The 26598-nt window shown below is 42.4% G+C and overlaps 1 protein-coding gene across 2 annotated transcripts; it reads left to right on the top strand.

The window, feature by feature from the left end:
* On the top strand, positions 1-26532 carry ATP6V1C2 (ATPase H+ transporting V1 subunit C2). Of its 2 annotated transcripts, XM_067544767.1 has the most exons (13): positions 1-123; positions 1435-1594; positions 3280-3347; positions 6668-6753; positions 14641-14735; positions 16006-16097; positions 18536-18634; positions 21349-21417; positions 22478-22570; positions 23072-23165; positions 23499-23596; positions 24063-24192; positions 24836-26532. In XM_067544767.1, the coding sequence occupies exons 2-13, from the start codon at positions 1466-1468 to the stop codon at positions 24929-24931; spliced, it is 1149 nt and encodes a 382-aa protein (XP_067400868.1). In that variant the 5' UTR covers positions 1-123; positions 1435-1465; the 3' UTR covers positions 24932-26532. The 2 variants fall into 2 exon arrangements, with proteins under 2 accessions (XP_067400868.1, XP_067400869.1); XM_067544768.1 differs by lacking the exon at positions 1435-1594 and having other exon boundaries at positions 54-123.
* The last annotated feature ends 66 nt before the right edge of the window (positions 26533-26598 follow it).

Here is a 26598-nt window from a genome sequence, read left to right as displayed (position 1 = left end):
ACTCTTCTCACTCCTGCAAACTGCAGAGTGGCTAGTCCGGAACAAGCCATCGCTCTCACCAGCAGGGGCTCAGAACGTCAGAGCCTCTTCTCTCATGGAATGAAAAATTTCATCCAGCACAAGGTAAGAGAAACAAAGCTACTGAACTACAGTGTCTGTGTGTGAAACGACTTATTCCCTGGGTCTTTTATTTCATTTTTAAGTGATTTAGTGTGTTACTTAACTGAGTCTCTCTAGTGCCTTGTCTCAGAATCTTAAATGTATTCCTAGAATAAATGCATTACTGGAGTATTACTAGTGAGACAAATTACAACAGTTATATTTTATTAGTAATTACCACATTGTTCTGGGCTCTGTACAGAACATACATGTAAATGTTGGCTGTGCCTCGAGTTTATACTCTAAGGGCTGATTGTGCAATCTTTGGGCTCCCCAAATTCCCAAGGAGCTGTGTGTGTGCAAATAATTCATTATTAAGCCCTAAATTATCAAATTAGATATGTCCCTCCTACACCACCAACCTGTGAATAACAGCAACAAACCTAAATAGTTTTGTCCACTTCAGGAAATACTACTTGAGGGTTCTTTTAAAGTATTTTTATGAAGAAAATAAAAGAAGAAAATCAGTGATCTCTGTGTGACAGTGAAATTCTCTGCTCATCCACCCCATCTGTTCTCTTACTCTGAACTATTCAGTAAGGACCAATGTACTTTCTACTCTCCATTTTTTCTGCAGTTTGCATTATTTGTTGCTAAATATATTGTATCTATTGACATTGTGTTCTTTACACTGTGGATTTGAGACCATTTAGGATGGCTTCCCCCAACTCCCTTCTCTGTATAAATTTTATAAGTAATATAATTGTGGAAATAAATCACTGTGGCAGTGGCATTTTCTGCCTGCCTAAAAGTTCAGAAAAATATTTTTTTTATTTTACAGTCTACTTTTCCTTTTGCACATGACTACAACGGTATTAAAGTTTTTTAAGAGACTGTGTTTAACAAACAGACAACATATTACATTTGGATTTTTGCAGCATACAGAAGCCTCATTCTTTTCTCCCTGCCCCATAAATGCTGAAGTCAGTAGGAGTTTTGCAATTGACTGCAGTGGGAGCAGGATCAGAGCCTTAAATCTGACAGAAGAGGATGCACTATCATGGGGATTTATTTCTATGAAAACCTCTTCCCCAGAAACCAAATGAAACAACCCTGGGGGAGGAAGCACTTCTGCAGACTTTTCATGACTTTCAGTAGAAGGTCACATTCAATGTAGGTCTCAAACTGAGGGAGCGACAATGTTCTTTAACATTTTTTTGTAAAGTTAGTTTGGATAATCTCTATATATAATGTTTCATTCTACCTGGATTCAATTCACAGGGGAAGTACATTTAGAACAGTGACTTTTACCTGTCTTCTCATTTGTGGCTATAGTGATCAGGAGTGAAGAGAAAGACTAAAAAGCATGTCGGAGTTCTGGTTAATTTCCGCACCAGGAGATAAAGTAAATCTGCAGGCCTGGGAGAGGATGAACACAGTGACATCCAAAGCCAACCTGTCCAGCAACAATAAATTCCTTATCCCAGACCTCAAGGTAAAAGCAGAAAGAGAGGATAGGGGTTGGGTGGCATAACGAACACAAACAGGGAAACCTTTCCTTTTCTTTAGTGGGGATACATGTTAGGAAACAGAAGAGAATTATGTAGGGAATCCAGTGAAAATGGATTTGAGACAGAGACGATCAGGAGAGAAAAAAGAATGGGCTCCTGAGGTTGCCTGCACACGTTTTACTGTATTGAGAGGATGGCTGCAAGGAGCAAAGCATGCCACAGGTGGCTACCCAATTAAAATTGTACACACGCTGGTTGATTTCTTTTGCAATCTGCTCATCATTTACCCATGCTTGTCAGGATAGTATACCATTACACACAATAGGCTCACTAATGCAATGGGAGTAGTTAGATATATGGATACCCAGGAGTGTGCTAATGAGAAACTTGACAAAGAAGAAAATAGACAGTCTGTTTCCTTGGAGCAACATTTATCATACAAAGAGCTGTACACCAACATGTGCACATTCAGATATGATACTGGGCTTAATCTCTCATATATAGAGAGAGAGTTGATTACACCTCAAATTTCAGTCCATTATTAATCCTTATTTTTAAAACTGAATCTTATTTTGATCTCAGTTACAGCAGTGAAAAATCCAGTCACTCCATTAAAGTCAATGGAGGTACCCTAGACTTAGGAAGAGATTCTCTGAGGGAGCAATCCAAGTTGAAGATGCGCAGCATTTCAAAGGAGAAGCTCAGAATATCTGGGAGGCCCTAAATCCAGAGGAACCACTAATCATCTACACATTGAGTTACTCCAGATTGCTACTGAGGTAGTGGAGATCAGAGGCTGGTTTTCTGGCTGTCAAAAAATAAAAATAGTTTATGCAACAAGATACTTTCAGACTGGGGACAGCTTTCCAAATATATAGTTACCTACCATAAACCACGTCTTCAATTGGTGTAAACCAGCATAGCTCCACTGGCTTCAAAGGAGATTAGCTGGTGTAAATTAATGTATTTGCATTGAAGCCAGTGGAGCTATGCTGATTTACATCAACTGAAGAGGCAGCCCTATTACTTTGATTACCATATTTTTGCTAATTATACTGTGTAGAATTTACTTCCACTCAACCCTTTTCTCTTGGTATGACTGCAGTAAAGTCCATCATGGTGAACTGGCAACATTACAGTAATAGATTCAGCAACAGACTCTGATGTCATAAACATAAGATTATGACTGTAGTACATGATCATACAAAAAAAAGAAGCTGGGCTCGGAGAAAGACACGATCTTTAGTAATAACAAAGAACAGAAACATTGCTCAACAGCATTTCTTTAGTATAAATACTGTTCCTCCTCCCATACCAAGTTTATTCCTGTGTGTGTGTGTTGGTCTCTTAAATGCTTAAGAAAATACAGTATTTTATTAGTGAAATGTCCAGTCTATTCTATGTGATGATTCAGGAATCAAAAACAGGAAGGAGGACATCAGTGCATGATCATGAGACTAATATATGCATTTTTTCCTTTCTCAGAATGGGCTTTTTGTTCCCAAAATCTAAAAAAAACGAAGCCCTGCTATTTTCCATTAAGTGTATAAAGTTCTATCAAGCTTGCTACTTTTATACTTTCTAAAGAGAACTCAGTGCTGATAAAGCTTTGAAAGCATATTCCTTGCACAGACTTCAGTACATTTAACTTATTTATGGTCTTTTGCAGGTGGGGACATTGGATGCTCTTGTTGGTCTCTCAGATGAATTGGGAAAACTTGATAACTTTGCTGAAAGGTAAAATAGATGTTATTTACTACATACAAATCAAAACCTGACATTGTTTTCACAGGACACTGTGTCCTTGAATTCATCTACCTCTAACTTGTCTAAACCTGGTTCTGGAACTCAACTAAAGTAGATAGGTTTGGCTTAACCCTTCGTTAGCCTATAGTAGGGTCACCACAAATAAGGGTCCAGATTCTACGTTCCTTAATTAACAGACCCATTGAAGTCAGGGGCAGTTCTGAGTAAGAGCAGTAGGTTTGGGGTCCTTGTGCAGAGTTTGTTTGAACGGTAACCCTGGCTAAGGAGACAGTACTGGGAAGGAAGTTCCATTGAGAAATGTAGGAGGTTTTTAAAAGCAGGAGCTCCAATGAATACAGCAGAACTTTCAGAGTGAAAAGTCCCCGCTGTTTCTCTCCCCTTCCATAGAGGATTTCTCAAAAGACTCCTTGCCCTCCCCAATAAGAGGATTGTTGAGCTCTTAGTCCCACTGAGGGGCAACATGTACTCAAGCAAGTATTCACATTGATCTCATTGGGACTCATCTAGGTGAGTGAATGAATGAGTGACAACTCTATTGTCTGACCTTTGGGCCAAATCACAACCTGTGCACATTATACAGGGAGCAGTGAGATTTTCTCTCCAGAATCTTTGAAAACCTATTCACAGCCGCGAATGTCCACAGTGTGTGGGGTGAAGAGTGGGCAAGAAAGCGGGAAGATGGTTTTCACCTTGTTGTCACCAGCTGTAACAATAAAGACAAGGGTACCACTTACCCAAGTGAGCCAATGGCCAAGCTACTGCATGGTTTGGGTTTGAATGTTTGTCAAAAGCACCTAGGTCCTGATTATCAGAGGTGCTGAGTATTCACAGCTCCCGTCAACTACAGTGAGTGCTCAGTAATTGTTAAAAGTCAGGCCCCTAGAGCTTGGGATATGCACTGAATTATTTCAGCGTGTCTAAATAGGCTGAGAGTGTCTTCATCCCCTCCCCCAGCCCTTCCCTGTGTTCATCATCTCCTCGTGTTTTCTTCGTCTTAACTTTGCGCCAGATTCTGACCCCTTATTCATATTGAGTGGCACCTGACTCCACAAATGGTCCCATCGACTTCAGCGGCCCAACTTGTGAAGTTACATGCTATCCATCATGAACAAAGGAATCAGGCCCTTAGATTAAAAGCTCTTTGGTGCAGGGCCTCAGCCTGTTTGTTTTGTAAAGCACCTGCTTATCTATGGTTCTAAGTAATAACGAGGAATTAAACTGCTTTAAATATAAGACAAATATGTATAACATCAAAGCAAAGGATGAGCGGAGAAAGATCTCAGTTGATACAATTGTGCTAAGGTCTTAGCACAATGAAATACAAAAAAAACATATGTTTTGTACACTATGTAAATAGTCTGGTAGATTTTCGAGAATTGACTGTGTAATTCAAGAGTTAATGTACCAAGCACACATACCTCAGTAGAAGTAAATTATCCACAGCTAGTCATTAGTGACAGGCTATGCAAATTAACTGGACATTTACATTCCTGCCCATTGGAATGAGCTACCTGCTGAACTGTTGTTAAATAAACAAATGCAAGAAGTGCTGGTTAAAGCCAGGCAGCATAAACCTGTCAGCACTACTTCTTACTAGGACAGCAGAGAAGGGGCAAGAGTTTTCAGGGTCTCTTGTTTCCACATACTTTTATTATTTATTTACACAGCAAGACAGAGTGTTTTTCCATGTCACTGTAAGGCAGCATTAGACTCTGATGCTTTCTGAGTGCTTATTCCTGACACGTGCCTTTATTTAGGGCTTCACAAGCATTTTCCTTCTGTGGACTTACACTCTGTAAGGGCCCGATCCTACAAGGTACTGAATACTTCCACAGCCACTGCTTTCAAAGTGTGTTGAGGTGTTCAATACCTTGCAAAACTGGTTCCTGAGAGAGATCTTGACATTGATCCCTGGCCTGTCCCATCACCAACTCCTCATCCCCCTCATCACCATTTAGTTCTCAAAATATTTCATTCCAGGTCAGTTGAAAAGCATCTGCAGATCACATACCATTACCATCGCTCTTATTTTCCATTAGCATTCTCTGGGCCTATCTACTAACTGCTGTTTAATGCATTTTTGCCTACCCTTCTAGTACTGGGTAGTTTCTTTAGGTGATGACATTGCAAGCTGCTTTCATATGCACCACATGTGATTCTTCTAGACCAAGATGGTTATTTTGAGAGAACATAGTTCATAAGTTCTGATTCTTATTATTCATATAAGAGGCTTAATTGAAGCATAATTTGCTTCAGTTTTTCTCCTTGGAGTCCAGGAGACCATGACACCAATGCTTCTGAATACAGCTCAGTGAAGGGGTGGTAAGGAGCAACGTGTTGCCATCTCTCTCAAGGAGCCAGATGTAAAATCCTGGACTGGAGGAGATAGCTGTGTTGCTAGTGAGCCAGAGAGGACAAGGCCTCAGCATGGATAGCTCTTTGTAGCCAGCAAATTTCCAGATCCTTGCGTATTTTGTGGAACCTTGACAGATTAGGAGTCTGGATTAGCTGCTTTTTCTTCAGGGAGGCAAGTGTGTGAGGGAAAAGAGAATCCCCAACAAAAGTAGAATTTGGAGGAAACTCTGTAAGGGGAATCCTGCAAACATTTTCTCCCACCATTCCCCCAGCTACCTCCCATGGGCATTTCTGCAGGAGAGGAGCTGTTAGACCCATCCCTCTGTGGAACAGTCCATTGGGGGGAGGGAGGGAATGGTGCATCTTTGCTATCCAGTAGGATTTTATTTTAGTTCTCAGGAAGTTTTTTAAATCTTAATGAACTACAGAAATTGATTTAGCATCCTATGAAACTGATTTATTTTAGTTCTCATTGCACATTTGCATTACTTTTTTTATTTTAACCAGTGTGATTGTGGAATACTCAATAGTTAGAAGACAATGCCTTGACCCTCCTGGGAATTTCATGCACACACACACACACACACACATTTTTCTAGGATTAAGTCTTTATACATGGGTATTATGAAGTGTAAAGTCTGCACAGCAGGTCAAATCCTAATCCCAGAAGTCAATCGCAAGATTCCATTAGGTTTGAATGGGGCTAGGATATAGCTTAGAGAGTATTTACAGAGAACAGTGTATTTAGAAATAAGCAGTGTAGTAATGCAATATGCCATTGGTCTTTCGTTCATCATCATTTGAATTACAAATTAAAAGCCTTGCCTCAGAAATACCTCGAATAAATATCTCCCTGTTAGTCAAATAATTGTTGTAACTGTTTTATCTTCAGCTAGATTCTGTCACTAACCAAAGCTTCTCTTGTTACACCTAAGCATAATAAAGAAAATTGCACAGTACATAGGAGAAGTTATGGAGGACTCAAAAGATAAAGTCCAGGAAAATCTTCTGGCCAATGGAGGTAGGTGCTGTGAATATGAATGTTTTTATTCACTGATGCTTTCTTATCCACTTTAGAATTTGAACACATAGGATTACGACACCTATGTTTTAGGGGGAGGAGGGGCAGGAAATTCTGTCTTCTAAAATACATTTTAAGCCTGCTTCTGCTTCCACTGATGTTAATACAAGCTTTTTCCAGTTTATTTCAGTTTCACTTCCCCTTTCCATTGTCCAGTGTCAAATTTTCATTGAAGAAGGAACTTTTATCAGGCTGGGGAGGGGAGAAAATAAGATAGTCATCATTGCGTCAACAACTCGCAGCCTCTTCATGGCATGCGTGGTTTTGAAAATTTATGGACCACAGAACCTTAATCTGCTCTGATTGACCATCTGACTGGAATATCATGACACCAGTTAGCAATATATATGCCTCTTATTCTCTACTACACTACTGAGAGAGGAGGAACTCTCTGGTAACTACAGTTTTACCTATCTGACTTCATAAGTGGACAGGTCAGTCTGCCTCAGTGCCAGAACTTTGAGTCACTTTATCTAATGCAGACCAGTGCCGGTTCTGGGCAATAGGACAGTGGATGCTGTATTTGTAGAATAGTCACAATGCTTCAGTGGTAAGCAGTATTTTAAGCTGTTTTCTGTACTAGTAATTTAGAATAATGGTGTTGCTTCTTGATACATAAGGCAAAAACCCTGCTTTATTCTGTACAGGAAGAGAGAGCAGATAAGGGCCTTTTTCCACCCCCATAGAAGCAGCAGGGCATGATCTCGCTATAGTGCTGAAAAGGTTGTGAGATGGGCCAACTATGTCGCCTGGAGGGCACAGTGTGTGGCCAGGGCACTAGTCTGCCATTTACAGGGCAGAACCAACTCCTGTGCAGTCAGTGGCTGTGTGCTAGCTGCATACACACACATGCTGCTCCTGTTTGGAGTGTGTTCCCTTCAGCCTTCCATGTGCCATTCTGTTCTGGCCATAAGGAGAAACTAAGGGTACATACCATGCCCAAGGCCGCAGGGAGAATCTGTCAAAGCTGGAATTAACATTCTGGTTTCAGAGCTTCTGACTCCAGTCTTATATCATTAGCCTATGAGTATTTCAGCTGTTTAGAAAGGTCTGTTCTTGTGTTTTCTTAGGGTTTGGTATGCTACTATAGCATGCTCGCTACTATGTAGCAAGAAATCCTTAGACCCTAGGGGAAAACATTGGCAGGCATACTCTGTGTGTTCCAGTTTTAAAAAAAGTAGTTGAGCTTTTGACTGTTTGCAGTGTTTTCCTTCCAAAGCCTGCAGGAATAGTGTGAGGGTTTCCTCTTTTAGAAAAGCTCCTCTTGCATGTAATCAGACCTGATGAGTGGAACTCTGAAAGTTTAATAATCCCACTTATTATGTTTCAGGACTGAAGAATAAAATGAAGTGTCTAAAGAGTATGTTGAGTATTGATTGTTGCTGTGTTTTTACAAGCATGCATTTGAGTGTGTTAATGCTAATGATGGGTCTCAGTCTGGTTGTAGGGATACAGTGATCAGGTTACGATGGATTTCTCAAGTAACAACCTCGTAGCTCGATCACGATATACCTATGACTAAGATAACAACAGGTTTAACCCATTTTTTCCTTCTTATTTCCTCGTTTTACCTTTTTTCTCTCCTTTTCTAACAGCTCTGCATGCATAGACAGACAGACAGAGGTGGGAATGACTTGGCTGTGCAATATTTGTTACAAACATCTATGTTCTGATGATCAAGATAATTCATTATTTTCTTAAACTAAGGCTAAGAGTACTCAACCTTTCAAAGACTACTTCATCTTGCAATGTGGAATCTTATTTCTGTACACTAGAGTTCTCCTTATACATTAGGATGTCACACTTTATAAATGCCAGCTAACTAATCCTCATGACACCATCTGAGATAAATATTATCCCTATTTCACAGTGGGAGAAAGGGAGACCACAAAATTAAGGATTTGCCCAATGCCATAAAAGAAGTCAGACTATAATACATGAAGTCCTGCTTCCTGGTCCCATTTTCAGCCCACTCAACCATACTAGACCAAATTCTCTCTTTAGTTACACCCATGCAATCCCACTGATTTCAGTTGGGTCATGTGTGTGATTAATGGTAATGTAGCCCAGAGTCTCTGAATTCATAGAGTTTAAGGCCAGAAGGAACCACCAGATCATCAAATCTGATTTCCTGTAAATCACAGGTGACAAAACACCATCCAGCCACCCACACACACACACCAACCCAACAGCCAGCATTAGACCAAAGTATTTCAGCCCTCAGGAGACTAACCTATCAAGATTAACTGCACACACGACAGTTGCTTATCTACATTCATGCAGAGAGTGCTCAGAACAGCATAACACATCATCTTTTTGGTTTAGCTGACAGACATACAGAATTCACTGGGGCAGGAGCCAGTTATTGCTGAGCAGGTAGGGTCTGCCTTTTATAAAAAGCAAACCAAATGTGCTACAGGGAACACTAGCTCATCACAACAGCAGGAAATGCCTCCTTGCGGCTTACTTATACACATTTCAAAAGCCATGGAGTGAAAATAAAGCTTTTCCAAAGGCAGTAGGCCAAAATCTGCTGTCATCTATAGCAGCGTTGAGCTGAGGTGACTCAGAATTCAATATAGTCCTGCTTTACAATTATGTTCTTTAGTAGAATGAGCTCAAAGCTCATAGGAACAGCAAGTGGGGTTAAAACAAGAGTGGAAATACATGCACATTTTGCAGAATTAAACTGTGTGGAATAAAATTACTATAACTGAGTGAATAATTCACAGCCAATAATTTCCTTGAAGGATTTAGCCCTATAATCTGTCTTTTGGCTCAGGATTGCCCACAGCAGCTGGATTAGCTGGATTGTAAGCACTTCAGGCCAGGAAATGTCTCTTTTTTTGTGTTTGTACAACACGTAGCGCAATGGGGCCCCTAATCCCAGTTGAAACCTTGGGGCGCTACCATAATTTAAATATTTACTATTACTAACAACAATTTTTCTCAAGTGTGGCTTGATTGTGAACAGTTTTCTGCAAACATTTGGTATTGAGTATTGAAAGTTTGTGCTGGTATTGGTATTGTGTTTACATCCTAGTTAGATAAATGTAATTAGATAAATGTAATTCATGATCAGGAGGAGGGGCTTGCAGAAGATCTGGGGCTTTGAATCTCCAGGGATGGACAGCAGTTTAATTAGTTTTAGAAGGGATAATGGGTGGCCTATAAGAGGAAACAGAGGCTTGCTGGAGTGTCATTCCTGGACAATTAGGACACCAAGCTTTTTTGGCTGAATGTCGTGATTTTTCCACACAAAGTCAGTGTGTGCAGCCCCAGCTGCAAATGTGTTGTCAGATTGTTTGACTCACGTAGGTGCCCCAGTGCAAGTTCACATTTGGAAATATTAATGTGATTGAAATGCAGACACAAAGAGGGCATAGACATAGCCAGACTGAATGTGGAGTTGGAACAAATGCCTGTAGAAGTTTGTGTAGAATTTGTTACATCTATTTGCTATCCAAAATAGGCTGATTGAGATTAAGCACTGATAATCTGACAATTTGTAATGAAAGAGGTGCCGGGACTCATGGCAATTTTTTTACATTCATAGCTGATGCAGCAAGCCTAGAGGTGCTGCGGCTCAGCTCTGGCAAGCCCTGGAACAAATTAAGCATTGCAGATCATTCACAGACTTTGTGCTCATCCCTTTCTTCTTACAAACAGTATCAAGCTGGAGATGTGTGAATTTAGCCCTCCAGATTCTCTTTCCTGCTGCTCAAGGCATCCCAGCTTTCCTCCAAACGCATGGTGAGCCAGTCAGAGCAGATTGTAAACCTGCAAGTCTCCGTGACCAGCTTTCATGGTAGTTGTTACCTATCTAAGATGACTGTGAAGTCAGTTAACCTGGTGAGGAAAAGTCACATAGAATATTAGACACTCATAAGACTCTTTGATCAGACCTCACAGCATCTGGCATTAGCTCATGCATTTCCTCAGGAAGGCAATTCAGTTTTTGTGCATGTTTGTTACCTGACTTCCCTCTCTAGGAGAGATGTCAGAAATGAGTTTTAAGTGGGGAATGTGGGGAGGAAGGTGGTTTGGCGAACAGGTATGAGGGGGTACTCCAGACATAAGGGAAGAGCAGACAAAGGGGATGTCAAGGCTGGCATCACTGGCAGGTCAGAGATGATGGAGCAGCAGAGAACAAAGAAGCAGGCCAGGTTGGATATCTGGACAGGGGCCACATGATGTGGCATTCCAAAGGTAAAGAGAAGAACTCTGAATTTAACACATTGAGTGTTTTGGTTTATTTGCCCCAGAGAGAGGGCTGGTAAAGCCTTCTTTGAACTTCTGTCTTCCAGGTGTTTTCATGAGTAATTTCCACATCATTAGTTGCAAGTAGCTCCATGACACACCTTGCCCAGAAACCAGCTTTAAGTTAGGTTTGTCATTCATAAAACATTACTTTTCACTCTGCACATGGAAGAAATAAATAATGAGGAGACGATAATAGACTTCTTACCTTTCCAGCACCGAGGTGCATCTGCCACCTCACTTTCCCTTCAGCTGCTAAGCTGATTTGGCATGTTTGCAGTTTGGCCCTTCAGCCAAATCAAAGAGTTGTCACCATCCGGAGTTAAGGAAAGGGTCAAACAAAATAAACTCCAAATCTCTTACTCAGTCACAACCCTCCCGCAGGGCTTGCCTCACTTCTCTCCTCTCCAAGGGTGTAATTGCACTGCACCCAGTTTTTCCCTCTGAATCACACTTTCCTCCTTAAATTCACCAGGGCTTTGCATGGAGGCCCTCTCTCTACACCAGTGGTCCCCAAACTTTTTACAGCATGCCCCCGCTTACCTCTGTTTACACCCCCTCCCTCCACAGCTGGTAGTGGGGCCACGGTTGGGACCGGGGGCTGCGGCTTTGGGTCATGGTTGGGGCCCCAAGGCTGGGGCCACAACTAGAGCCAGGGACTGCAGTGGGTGAGCTCCAAGGGTCAAGGCTGGGGCCACGGAGGTCGTGGCTGGGTGTGGGGCTGGGGCCACAGCTGGGCCAGGAGCCAGGGGCAAGGCATATGGAGGCAGGAGCTGAGCTTGGGGCAGAGCAGGGCTAGGTCCTGCCATCCCCCCAAATGTTCCTCTGTGCCCCCCCAGAGGGTGCCCCCCACAGTTTGGGGATCTCTGCTCTACACCATCTCTAAGAGGCACCATAGCTTTTTCTCCAGGCCACTTCCTGACCCTTTCCCAACTTTTAGCCCCAGTCTTTTAACAACCTTCTCAACTAAATGTCTATAATGAGTGGAAGGGAGCCTTATATAGTCCTACCCCTTTCCCAGTAGCCCTTGTTGTAGGCTGCAGTCACATGAGCCTTCTGGGGAACTTCAAGTCCCATAATGCCTGTCCTCAAAGGCCAGTCCTTGGAACAGGGATGGGCTGGACCCCGTGCCTGCCCGCCCCGTAACATCCACATAATGTAGTCTTCCTCCACACAGAGCATGCAATATAATAAACATTAATGTGCTCTTATCAGGCTAAATCCTCAACCCTGCAAAGCCTAAGTAAAGAGGCTTTGTGCAAGGGTCAGTGGCATGAAATCCTAGGCCTTCCCCTGGACCAGGGAGTTCCTGCAGAACTGTTCCACAGATGCTACTGCAGCTTTAGTGCTGTAAGAGCCTCTGTGCCCCTAGTTCTCCACTTTGGCAGATCTATTCCCCTGGCCCACTCCCAAGCGTGTGCTGATGGAACAAGGCCACCTCAGAGCTCTACTCCATTCATGCCAGGGGATGGAGTCTTCTTCTGTGGCCTCTGCATTCTCCCCCACAACACACAGAGCGCTGCAGAATTGCGCTGATCCCTCATGGAAGAGGATTTTGTCTATAGCTCCACTGTGCTGCCCTTTGTATAGTCTTATGTGCCTGTCCTCAGAGTGTTTTATGTAGAAGTGGTGGGAGTATAGTCACTCTGGTACTATCTGCCTCTTGTGCTGTAGTTTCTGTAGTGCATTAAATGCATTTCACAGTACATCACAGACAGTTGCCAGGAGGATCTCAGTAGGGACATGATGACACCAGGTCCCAGAAGCCCAGCTTGTAGGATGTTGAAGGGGTCCATGTAATCCAGTAAGCCAGCTCATCCAAGAACTCTCAGCAGCCACAGGATTTCAGTCCCTTAATCAGTTGAATGTAAGTTTCACATGTGCTCCAGGTCCTTTCCCCTGACTCACTGCCTCCTGCAGGAGCCTATCTGCTCCCTTCAGATCTCACTTCCCGTCTCCTCTGCTGGTGTTGTTCTCCAATACATGGGCATTGGCCTTCCTGGCCTACACGTTTACAGTCCCAGACCTTCTGCCTGGATACTGAAGAAGCCTTTCTCTTCCTTCTTGTCTCCAGCCTGCTCCCTGAATTCAGGCTGGCCATTATATTCCAACAGGCCCCACTCTGAGGCCCAATCTTCTACCATGTCACCACAGGACTTATTCACTTGGGAAGGTAGGCTGAGCCTGGCACAGGGTAGCTGAGCCCTAGCTCCCTTACACAGCCAGCTCACCCTGTGACAGCCCACAATAATTTCCAGGGGTTGCCTGAACTTTTGATGGGACGGGATGGGATTTTAATATAACATCATGGCATTGTCACAGCATGACACCACATGAGAACGTGAACGTATCCCAGCAAATAAACTTGCATAAAGACCATCCTACACAGCGGTAACATCAGTGTAAGACTTTTCTGGGTTGGTTTATGCAAAAAACCTGCCTGTTTCATAACAGCATTTGACATATTGATGAGAGAAAACATTCATTTGGTTTTGTAATATCCACTCAACCTTTGATGGTACCAGACACTAAAGCTCCCTGTCCTCCGAGTGATGCATCATGGCAAGAATCCTTTTTGCTAGCTGGGAGTCACTGGTAAATTTCTTCCACGTCACAGGAAGAAGTAGAGGCTCCCATTACTCAGTTTCAGAGTGGCGGTATGTGTAACAGAACTTGCTGTGAATTTCTGACTTTGGATGCTGTGGCTGATTTATTCTTCCGTAGAAACACTGTTGCACAGCTTTGCTTCTATAAGCTTGGCAATTCTGAGTTTATGCTTGCAACAGGTACACCCAAATCAGGAGTTTCTTGCTCAGTTTTGACTCGGTCGTTATTCAGGGTTGAATTCAGTAGGAGTCTGACAGAGTAAAAAACTGAGTCACAGCATCAGCTGAATCAGTAGCAAACAGGATCAAATTCTTCTCAATGCAATTCCATTAACTCCAGTGTTTGCCCCAATGATATCTCCTACTGATGTAATTATAAACTTCAGCCACACTTTGATAATCAAAACTGAGGTGTGCTTCAGGAGCATATTTGCCTAATTGGGTGAGAATGGCTGCACATTCTGATATTGTTGAATATCATTTTGTCCAGAACAGTCAGAACTGATTTTATAGTGACTCTAGTTTGGTTACAGATACTAATGCCTAGATCCTCAAAAATATTTTCCATTGGAAGTTAGGAGCTTAAATATTGTTGTGGATCTAGGCCTAATTGATTAGGAACAGTTTGCCTTAGTGAGGATGTGTGACTTGATTATTAATGAATGTTGGACCTATGTTACAAAGTTAAATTCTGGATCTGAACTTTTTCCAAGTTTGGGGGGGCGAGAGGGGTTTGAGGGGTGGTTAGAGTCATGGTTCTAGTTTATGAAGTTCAGATCTGGAGTGGAACTCTGGGGGCATTCAGAAGTGGGATTTTGGGTTGAGACCATCTCTAATGTTAATGAAAGATGTCTAGATAGCAAGCAGAAAAAAGCTCCCAAAACTGTGTTTTACTTTCAGGTTTACAACATAGCGGATTTCTCAACTTGCTTGTTTAATACATTTATTTATATCCTTTCAGTTGACCTAATTAGTTATCTGACCCGGTTTGAGTGGGACATGGCCAAATATCCCATAAAGCAGCCACTGAAGAATATTTCAGAAGCATTAGCAAAGGTAAATCATACTCACTGATTTCTAAAAAGGCATCCAAATGGGAGTATCATGCTGTCACAGTTCTCAAGACTAGTATCAGTGTCCGATCCTTCCCTTATCAGAGTCAATAGAGTTTTGCCACTGATTTGAGCAGGAGCAGAATCAGCTCCTGTGTACTGAAATAGTCAGTGTGATTTTTTATTATGAAATAATGCTGATATAATATATGGTGAAACCTACTCATGTCATAGGAAGATGCAAATGTGCCTTAACAGCTCTTCCTAGAATATTTTGATATAGGCTTCCTCCTGCTTTAATCTCCTTTATTGTAATACTTTTGCTATTAATATATATTGCAATATTATTCTCCACATGGAAAATATTGTATTTTTTCTACAGTGGTCATGACTTTACATTAGTGGCATTACATTCATGGCTTTACATTACATCAGAGGTTGGATGAATTATTTACACTGTAAATGTCTTGGGGCAGGAGCCATCTGCTATTTTATATCATTATAGTGCCTAGCACAATCGGGCCATGATCCTGGTTGAGGCCTCTGTGCAAAATGCAATACAAAGAATAATACCTAGCTACATCCTGCTTTATGCCTGGGCTGTTTGGATCATGGGAGTTCTGTGGTGTGCAGTTTTTCTTGATCTTCAATCACGCTTTATAGGAGGCTGTGAGTAGCTATCTTCTCCCCACCCTGAGAGCCCCTCTCTGTATCCTGTGTCATCATCAGGAATCCTAGTTTTCCATGATATTCAAACATACTCCAATAAAAACCCCCTAAAAATCCACATTTTCCCATGATTAAAATGCAACACTGAATTTTAGTTTCCCTAGCCCGCGAATGTGGGAGTAGGCCCCTAACAAGCAGTAATGACAGACCTCAGAGGGAGTCACAATGATCTGGTCCTCCTTGGCTGGAAGGATCATGTAGTTCCTAAGGCACTGGATATAATATGGGGGGAAATGGAGAGAAAGCATGGAAACAATGCATTCTGTTTACAACCACCTTTCCTGCAGTTAGTTTCTTAAATCCAGTTAGGGCTGCTACCTCTTTGCAAGTATAGCATCCTTCATTAACAAACATGCCAGCTGGTATCTTTCTTAGTTATGCTGTCACAATCAGGATGCACTGAAAAGGTAATGAAAAGATACATGTAATGAAATCAACATTTGGTACAGCTCCTTGCTTTGTGCTACTTATTCTACAGCACTCTTGGCTTTGTAAACGTGAATGCAGGCTGCTTACTTCAGTTGCATTTTTGTTTTTGTGTTTAGCAAATCACACAAATAGAAACAGACCTGAAGTCCCGAGCAGCTGCATACAACAACATTAAAGGAAATTTGCAAAGTCTGGAAAGAAAAACTGTGTATGTACAGTGTGTGCCTGTGGGCGTGTTGAGTGTTTGTACTGGTGTGTTGTTTTGTATGTACAGTATGTACTTTCCCATCTACTTTATAAAAGCATATATGTTCTGACAGGGATGAGTATTGGGAGTGAATTTCAGTAATACTGAGCATCCCCAGATCTAGCTGAAGTTAATTGAAAATGAGGGGGGAGGGGTCCAGTACCTCTCAAAATCAGGCCAATACATTCCTTCTCTTTGCTTAAGCTAAAGTTCATAACTCTTCACAATAGAGGCAATGGGACTGACTTGCTTTGTAAGGCGTCATAACCTGATATCATTGCACTTGTTCAGAGCATAGCCCATAGACTCAGCACTGAGAGATAGGGAAGGTCTGCTAAGGCAACCTGTACAATCCCATGCAATGCAGGTTGTATCCTATACTTGGTTTTAAACATCCCACACAATCATGCTTCCGCTATTTCTCCTGTGAGACCATTACACAGCTGTACGCATCTCACTCATGATCAGCCTGCCCTTTCTTAATTTCATCCTATTACTCAAGGCTACACCCCCTCTTGCCTTAGAAAATGTTTTCTCGCCTTGCTTAATGTTCACCCTTTAAATACGTTGAGACTATTATAAATATAGCATGTACTGGGTTCCCTTGCTTCACTACTTTTGTAATTCTCCTTAAACAAGCGATGAGACACGGCTGGCAAGCTCCATTCTTTCTAAATTCACGTCTTCTTGTATCAGTTTCTCACTTCCAATGGGAATTAGAAAATCCTAGGTAAGGTGCATTTTAAGCAACCCATTTAAGAAGAAAATGTCTGTAAACAGAACTTTTATAGCATCTTAGAGCGTGTCATGCAAATCCACTGTCAATGCCAACAGAGGTCTCAATGCTAATGTGAGCTAACCTTTCCTGTGCAGGTTCTAGTGCAATACACAGCACAGGGTGTATCAGCCTCACAGCTGCCACACCACATACCTGGGACAGGGAGTGTTCCCAAGGAGGGAAGTTACCCATGCCCTGTGTTAGGCAAGTAGGGTTCCAGGAATGGAGAACAGTGCCACATGAAATGTAGCTTAGTATATCTAAAGCGTGGTTAGGATGAGAACTGGCCAGACATTTTTTCAACTTAGCTTTTTTTTTAAACCAAACTTATAGTGGGAACCAGTCGGTTTCAATTAATTTTTTGACTCCAAACATTTTTAAAAAAGTTTTGAAATTGTTAAATGTTTCATTTTGACGTTTTTGAAAAATTCCAGTTCTCAGTTTGAAATGCCTTTTTCATTTGAAATGTAAGCTAACTATAGTAAAAGAGAAAACTGTCAAATCTTTTGCAGTTTCAACTCACAAAAATTTGAGATTTTTGACTTTTTGTCCGGATTTAGGTTGGGAAATTTTTTTGAAATCTCAAAAAAAAAAAAAAAATTTCAGGAAGAGAAAAACTGTTTCCTGCCCAGCTCTACTTAGGATACAGCCTCCCTGCCCCTCATGCAACAAACTGGTGAATTAGTAGCTTCCCACCCCCAACACCCACCTAACTGCTTGTGCCATATGCTGGCTGGGTTACTTGGTCTCTGCTCTGTTTCTCCTTTTGGGTCTTCATTCTTTATTCCCCCTCCCTCCTCCTGCCCAGTCCACCCCCTTCTACTTTCTATTTTTTAGTCATGTTTGTTCACTTGGATTTTGCTGTGCGCCCTGGTTCTTTCCCCCCAACTCATCAGAAGAGCACTCACTACATGGGCCAGAAAACACCCATTGGTGGCTCTCAGTGGAACTGAGACACGTGACCCCCAGACTAGCTGTCCCCTCTCCAGTTCCCTGGAGGGATTGACCCCTGCAACATGGGAAAGACAAGGCTTGAAGTAATATGGCTGAGGTGGTCCTGTTTCCAGTTACATATTGAGCTGCTATAAGAGATGTGGGGAAAATGTGAAGAACCTTAATGAGGGTATGGTGAAAGCATCAGGTCTACCCACCATCACTCAGTCTCAATGGTAGGGAGGTGTCTTTCTTTACGGTATGTCTTAGCAATGGGAAACCCACCTGAAGGGCATCTCTACACAAAACTTATACTGCTTTAACTATACTTAAAGTTGTACAACACTGCTAGTGTAGGCACAGTGGTTCTGGTGTAGTAAATAGTCCCTTATGAGAAGGGGAATAAACTAAACTGGGATAAGGCAACTTTATACTGGTATCACTAAGTCCACACAAGGGGTTGTACTGGTATAACTATTTTGGTAAACGAAATCTCACCAAACTGGTTATGCTAATATAAAATCTGTGTGTAGGCTAGGCCTTTAGACATGTCATACCTGGAATGGACATGCCTCAATATACAGCAGTACTTCAGAGTTAGCTGTATAGCACTTACCAGTGCCAAAGTGCTGTAGTCACCTATATATGTTCCACTAATGATTCTTTCTTCTGATTTGTTTTATGTTAGGGGAAATCTGTTGACTCGTACATTAGCTGATATAGTGAATAAAGAAGACTTCGTGCTGAATTCAGAATATCTCATCACTCTTCTAGTTGTAGTTCCAAAGTAAGCTAATTTCATGTCTTCCCTTTATGGGAGGGTGGGAGAGAGAGAGAGAGAGAGAGAGAGAGAGAGAGAGCAAGTACATATGGTTTTCTTTTAAGAGGATGGGCGGGAGAGAGTGTAATTAGGAGAGCTAGGGCCAGAATCACAAACTTTGGATGTAGAGTTTTGGTTTGGGCCCATCTCTAAGGTTATGTCTACACTATAGCAGCACAGGTACAGTGCTGCAGGTATGCCATTGTAGCAACATAGTGTAGACACTTCCTACATTGACAGAAAAGGTGTTTATCCACTGATGTAGTTAATCCACTTCTCTGAGAGGCAGTAGCTAGTGCAACATAAGAATTCTTCCATTGACCTAACCATGTCTACACTGGGGATTAGGTCGATGTAACTATAATGTTCAGGGTGTGAAACTTTTCACAGCTCTGGGCAACATAGCTAGGTCAACTTAATTTTTTTTGAGTGTAGACCAGGCCTAAGACACATCTGGTGACTGCATAAACATTTGATTTTTTTTTTTGTCTGCATGCACGTCACAAGTCATGCCAACAGAGCGCCCATTAATCCTTTCTACCACACCCCATCATGATGGTTTCTTTACATGACACAGATCAGACAGAGACGTTATTTTAGGAAAAATTTTCAGAGTTTAAAATTCTTTTACTGGGACTATTTAAAAAAAAAAACTCTCTGTACCTGTAAAGCTAAGTGCGACACTTTGGGGTTTCACCCAAACAGTAAGAGGCTGTGTCACCACCTGCCCTAACCCTGCATGCCTCTGCGCTGTGCAGCTTTGGCTCAGAGCCCTGACACCAGCGGCCTGCTCACAGCACTATGGCCTCCCCTTGGTCTCCACCAGCCTGGTTACTCGTGGCAGGGTGACACCAACAGCCCTTCCAGTCCCAAGTCTCTCCTCACAACTGTCTCCTCTGCAGTGCTCAGCCCCTCTCACTGTAGCACTCCCCAAAGCTGATCCGGTTCGCTGTTCCCTTAAAGAGACAGTGCCCAGCACCAGCTGTGAGTTTGGTGAGGCTTTTACTCCTGATTTGGAAATATTGCACTGAGATGGCTATGTAATAAAACAAGATTGAGTTTATTAACAAAGCACATGCAGCAGTGTTGTAGCCATGTTGGTCCCAGGCTATTAGAGAGCCAAGGTGGGTGAGGTAATCTCTTTTATTGGACCACCTTCTGGACCTGAGAGAGAAGCTTTCGAGCTACACAGAGCTCTCAAAAGCGTGTTTCCCTCACCAGCAGCAGTTGGTCTAATACAAGCTATTACCTCACCCACCTATTCTCTTTAACAAAGAGCAGACGTCTAAGCAATATCAGGTAGAAGGTAATGGGCTAGAAATGGTTACAAACAAAAGTAAAAATATGCTTCTAAAACATAACTTAGTGAACTAGAGCCTTTTGTTCAAAATTGCTTCTTATTAGGGTCTTTCTTCCAGCATGGCTGGCCAGTTCTTAGCCAGGATCCAACACAGAGCTCAATGTATTTGGTTCCTTTGTCTCGTCGGGTGAAGGATGCCAAAATGGCTTCCTCTCTCTTTGCTTATATCCTCAGTTTCTCTTAGTTTTCAAAGTGAGGAAGGTCTCCTGGGGGCTCAGCTTGCTGTGTCCACCAGAGAGCTGCCGCCATGTTAATTCTTCCAGTCTCCGCCCACCCTCATGATAGTTAAGTGGTTAGTTCCTCACTAGCTTGAGGGCTTTGTTTACCTTTTCTGTAAATGCACTTCCACGAGCTCTCCTGGCTCACGTTACTTTGGCGCTATATTCAAGCAGGCTGGACGCACATGCCTTTGTCTAGGGCAGGATGCCTGAAGCCCTATCTGCCAAACAAACATAGTTTCAAGCATTTATAATTCTTTATATGCTAACCATACATCCCCCATGCAAGAATACTAATGATCAGTGAGTTAGTTTTCCCGTGATATAGTACAAGACACCTTTAAAATAAATAGCATGACAACACTGCGTGTGGGGCGGAGGTACACCGAGCTGTCTGTACAGTAAGACAGTGCTCCACCAGGGAGCCCCTTGCTGCCTGGCTTTAGGGCACCCGTAGCATATTTTTACCATGATTCCAATTGGCCCGGGCTCAAAGGGAAAAAAAAAAATTCAGACAAACAAATGGAAAACATCTCTAAAATGTACCTAAAAGAGCTGGTCTAAACATCAAAATTTCACTGTGTATAGTCTGTTATCTCAGGCTCTTTCTGGGAGGGCTAGGAGTGAGTGTTGGGTCCCATTGGGCAGCTGGGAATCTCTCCTCTCCCATGGGCTAAAGCTGCTGTTACTAGACCTTCAAGGGTATGCAATGTCAGATTTTAAAGTTGTGCTGTTTTGATGTCTAGAAAAGCCGTCACGGGCCTGGGATGAAACCTTGGTCATGCTGGGCCTCCAGCTAGAGTAAGTGGGTGGAGGAAGGGGGATGCATTCCACATGTGGGAGAATGAGGAAATATATGCTGGCAGGCTGATTGCTTTTTTTAAATGGCTGCAGTTTGAAATAGCGCTAGAGTTTGGAATGTTAGAATAAAGCCTGGCGAAAGAGCTTCTGGGGCAGGTGATGTGGTAATAAGCATATGGTAAGTTTATTTATCATATGGCTGGGCAGCTTAGCATATGGCTATCACGTACACATGTATATAATTAGTAAAAATGGTTGCTCTTTTCACTTATTTAATGCACTTTGTTTTGTATTGCCCAAAGGTCAAACTATGCACAATGGCAAAAAACATACGAATCCCTCTCTGATATGGTGGTGCCTCGATCCACAAAGTGAGTGAAATTCCTGAACTAGCTCCCCCGTTTGCTTCTGAAATCCCTGTGCTGTTTTCAGTAACGAAAAAGATCCATGAGAATATATGGGACTACACTAGCTGCTCAATCTCGTTGCTATTGCAATCCCTGATTAAAATAGAAACTGCTTGGTTTTGGGAAAGCGCAGATGAATGAAAATGCTTAAGTGAGTTATTTTACAGTAGCTTTGCCTTTCCCTTGAAATGTCCAGTGATTCAGGTCTCTCTGCTTTTACCTTGTCACCTGACTATTCAACAAATCATTTATTTTGCCTGCTGCTGTTATGAAAATAGAGGAACCTGTTGTTACAATAATATGAGTCAAGTTCAGTCCTGATGTAAATAGGTACAAAGCCAGAGGAGTTGCAGCCACTTACACAAGTGCTGCCACTGATCTGGTGTCTTTATCTGTTCCTGATTGGGGACAGGTTAATTCAGCTTCCAAGTTGTCTCTTGTAGCAGAAAAAGCCAAGTTAACTCTCACCGTGTTGGACTTACCAGGAAATAAATGTTCCAGTGGGTAGCCAGCAGCAGGAATGTGTAGATCATGGCAGGAGAGGCGGTTCACTCCAGAAACACAAGGCTTGGAAATGGAAGATCAGGAAGGAACCAATGGGAGCAGGAGAAAGTGGAGGAGGGCAAGTTAGGTGTGGACAGGAAGTCAGGCAAGGGGGGTTGTCTGCTACTTCCTGTCTCAAAAATATAGGCAGGCAGAAAAGAAGAAGAGGGGCAGATGAACAGGAGTGAGAAAGAAGGAATAACAGGAGAGAAGCAAGCAGACACGTACACACCACCCAGCTTGCTGGTATCGGCAGGGTTCAGGAGTTTGGTCTTAGGGGGCCTAGAACTGAAGGCCCAGTCCTGCTCCAGCTGAAGTCAATGAACATTTTGCCCTTGCTTTCAGTAGCAGCAGGCCCTAAACAAGTTCATGCTATTGTTCAATATTGTAAACGGAACAGAGAATCGCAACAGAAACCAGGTAATCAAAGCACAGGGACATTCTCCATGCTAGATCACTGCAGTGCATTTCCTTCCTGCAGACTGATTGCTGAAGATGCAGAAGGTGGACTCTTCACCGTGACACTGTTTAGAAAAGTGATAGATGATTTCAAAGCCAAAGCCAGAGAAAACAGGTACTATAGCTACTCTACAGCTCCTGCAGAACAGGCCTGGCTATCACATGGGTGCTCAGGATGGGGAGAGGCATGAAGCACAAGCCAAGTATAACCCTAACCTTTGCATGCCTCAACTGGCAAGGAATGCTCACTTCTAGTGCAGCTGTTGGCTGGCCCTAGATTAATTGAAAGCAGAGAAGGGACTCCACCCTGCCCAGGAGAGTCTGTCCTCTTAGGGGGACGTATGCTGCATTCTCCAAGAGTGGCACAGCAGCCTTCCACAACCACAGCTCCTGGACCTGTCCTAGCTGCATACTTAACGCACAGCATATCTGGGGAAGAACTCCAGCTATGGTGAAGTGACTCCATATTGCTCTGGGGTAACAGCACCGTTCAGCATGCGGTATGGTAATGGCTGGCAATTTAGAAATGCATATTATTCCAGAGGCATAGGACAAGTGACTAGGCAAGTTACATGAGCAGCAGCTATTACAAGCCAATCTATTATTTGTTTTAAAGGTTCATGGTCCGAGAATTTTATTTTGATGAGAAAGAACTGAAATGCGAAAAGGACGAAATGATGAAATTAGCTTCTGATAAGAAACAGCAATATGTAAGTAACACATTGATTTGACCTTCTAGCAACGGATACGGCCTCATCATCTGGGCAGCTCACTAACGTAAATGTCTTTTTACTCATAACATGCCTGTTGGGGTAGGAAAATCTCTTTTACACAGGGGAAAACTAAGACACAGGCTAAAGCCAGTGTCTTGCCTCAGGTCCACACAAGTTTGTGGATGAGCTCAGATTTGCCTGAGACCTTGTCTACTGCCCCATCCACTAAATCATCCTTCCGATCCTACAGGCTCCCACATAGTTAGCACCAGTCTCAATACTTCCAAGGCAAGGTGAGAAATAGCAATGTTACTCCATTTATCGCCATAGGGGCCACTACTGCGCTGGCTGAAAGTGAACTTCAGTGAAGCATTTGTGGCTTGGATTCATGTGAAAGCCCTGAGAGTTTTTGTTGAATCCGTCCTGAGGTAAGTGGGTAAATATGCAACGCTGGGTAAGAGTTAAAACACGTGGTTTATTTTCATACAGCTGTGTTCATACATAACTTTAGAGGAAAGACTCCCCACTTCACAGAGTTGGCTCTAGCAATTCCTACAAGCACAGGGAAAATGTAGGTGACCAAGAAGAGAGCTGATGCTTGAAGGGGATAAAAATTACTATTCAAGAGTATTTACAGGGGAGGGGAAGATTGAAGGAAACCGTGGAGGGAGAACATATAGTTTAATCCACTTTTGGCTTCACAACCAAGAGTGCTCCAGTGCAGTCGCATCAGATGATGCAGCAGCACAAAGGAAAGATGCTTTGAACTGCTGTAGAGGAATTGGCTGATGGAAGTGGGCTGCTGTGAGACTGGAGAGAGGAGGAAGAGTTCCCAGAGGTTTGAAATGAGTGCACTGTGCCAACAGCACAAAGTGTCCTTCTGTGTATTTAAAGGTACGGCCTACCTGTGAATTTCCAGGCAATGCTGCTGCAGCCCACCAAGAAGTCTGCAAAACGCTTGAGAGATGTTCTTAATGCTGTCTTCAAACATCTGGATGAAGTAGCAGCAGCAAGTATAATGGATGTATGTGTTCAATCTGTTTGCAAGGATCTGTCTCAATTTAATTAAAGTCAGTGCTCAGGGTGCAGGGAATAGATCATGAAGCACCTCATGCTCCAGGGGTTAGGCCAATCTCTATAAAGGGCTAGGAGATCTACTGTGGGGGGGGTAGATTATCCCACTGTATCTTACTGGAACGTTTAATATGCCTTCCTCTGAAGCATCTGGCCACCATCAGAGAGAGGATACTGGATTAGATGGACCTTGGGTTGGCAATTCCTATGATCAAAAAAGTCCCCTAGTTTCTCCTCAGAAACACCATGTTAGCTATACCCAAGTAATGTAATTTACAAAAACGTCACTTCATTCTAATGGTGATAGGCACAATCCCCTTGTAGAGAGCAATCTAAAAACAAGTGGCTAGCAGATACCTTCCTAGAAGGTGGAGAGGGAGAAAGGGAGGAGTTAGTTAAAAACAATTAAAAAATCGATTTATAAATACTTCAAAAAGCATCCTCAAAGTCAGAACTGAGCATGACTTCAGTTTAGAATGCTTTGATTAAAGCAAATGTAAGTATACTGTTTACTGACAGGGATGTAAAAACACATTTGATCATAGCTCAGAAGTTTATTTCTTGCACCTAAGTTACTTTGTCTCCTTTTGCAGATCAGTATGGACATTCCTGGTTTACAACTGAGCAATCAAGAATACTATCCTTATGTCTATTTCAAGATCGACCTCAGTCTTCTTGATTACAGTTAAGAAAAAAATATCAAGCTCAACTTACTTGTGCAAATTCCCAGTGTTCCAGTAGTTATGCTCTTCAGCCATTAGCAATCAAATTAAAATGCAGACACTTTAGCTGGATAATTTTATAAGAATTCTTCTGTGTATGTAGCATAGTAATTTAAAATTGTCAATATACTCCACTTTGAAAGTAAAGTGTTTTACTATTTATACTGTCTCTTCACTTCATATTGTTAGAAAACATGCTTGACAAGAAGGTGGACGTTAGGGTTGTATTTATTAAGTTACAAAGAGAGAATCCATCATTTTTAGTGGAATTTAAAATCAAATCAAGTTAAAATAGCCTGGTGGTTAGTGGGTTAACTAGCAATGTACAATCATGTTTTTGTAATAGATTTAAAAAAAAAAACCCTATAGTTTCAGATGTTATTAATGCAGCAGAAAGTGAGGAAACCCTGCTCTTCTATTTCAACCTTCAAACCAGACATGAGTACCATTTTCAAAGGCTCCAAGTTTTCATTTTTGAACACATAACTTTGGAGCCCAAGGGTTTGTCTACACTTAAAATTCAGCAGCAGCACAGCTATGCTGATGCAGCTGCACTGCTGTAGCACTTGGTAGAGATGCTACCAACACCGACAGGAGAAGCTCACCTGTCGGCGTAGGTACTCCACCTCCCCGAGAGGTGATAGCTAGTCAAAGGGAGAAGCCCTCCCATCGACATAGCACTGAACACCAGGAGTCACTTCGGCACTTTTGAAAATTTTATCCCAGATCTTTTAGTTAAAATTTAATCATTATTGAAGGCCAGTTTGAAATCTTAAAGCCTAAGCAAAAGAGTTGACTGCAAAGTTTTTCTAAGAACTTATCTGTCACCCGTAGCTGCTATATTCTCTCAACTTGTCTGTGAGATTCTTTAAAGACAGTATTGGATTGGGGGTAGATTTGTAAAATTATTGTGAAGAGTTTTCAGCTATGCCATCTCATCTCATAAACAGGTCAGTCCCATGTACAGTAACTTTGCTAGACATTGATACAATAGGGGGCCAGCAATAAAATGATAATTTACATTTCGTATCTTTGGCCTTACGTTTTTATAATACTGATTTTACAAATATTGCAATAACTACCAAACACCAAAGTGTAACCAGCCCGGGGATGAAACAGTACGTATTTTAGCAGCATATGGGGGGAAGCAAAGAATGCCAGATCCAATGGAAAATGCAGGGGACATCTAGGACAGCTGAACATAATCACCCAAGTTGGAATTTGGCCAGGATGCTGGAGAGAACACCTTGATTCCGTTGAAGAGACCAGGCAGTATCAGCTTTAGGCCGCTCTCTACAGATAGCAGCTACAGCAGCACATCAACCCATCATACTCTGGTGGGGTAGTGGCTCGCTACCAACTCAGGAAAATTGCCACTTTCTCAAATCAGCAGCTCTTTTCATCATCGGCATTTTCCCTAGAGATCTCCCATTCAGTAACCCACCTACCAGGTGACCATTTGAGGTGGTATGATGTTGCCAAGAAACTGAAAATCCCCTGAAAATAGGAGGAAAGGGAAGACTAGAATGAGCATTTTAGACCGACTGTTTGGTCTAATCTTCAGGCAAAGATTGTCAAGAAGTTTTATATTGTCAGGGCAGTTTAAGAGCACTTTGCAACCGTCATCTAAACCT

This window comes from Emydura macquarii, unplaced genomic scaffold (assembly GCF_026122565.2).
Source record: "Emydura macquarii macquarii isolate MOO-44397 ecotype Brisbane River unplaced genomic scaffold, CSIRO-AGI_Emac_v2 contig_1027, whole genome shotgun sequence".
In the NCBI taxonomy this organism is placed as follows: Eukaryota; Metazoa; Chordata; order Testudines; family Chelidae; genus Emydura; species Emydura macquarii.
This window is presented reverse-complemented; position numbering and strand designations above follow the sequence as displayed.

Coding starts and splice junctions, on each gene's coding strand:
- ATP6V1C2 (XM_067544767.1), top strand. CDS start 1,466: ATGTCGGAGTTCTGGTTAATTTCCGCACCAGGAGATAAAGTAAATCTG. Junction 1,595..3,279: donor TCCTTATCCCAGACCTCAAG/GTAAAAGCAGAA, acceptor GGTCTTTTGCAG/GTGGGGACATTGGATGCTCT. Junction 18,635..21,348: donor CTTCTAGTTGTAGTTCCAAA/GTAAGCTAATTT, acceptor TATTGCCCAAAG/GTCAAACTATGCACAATGGC.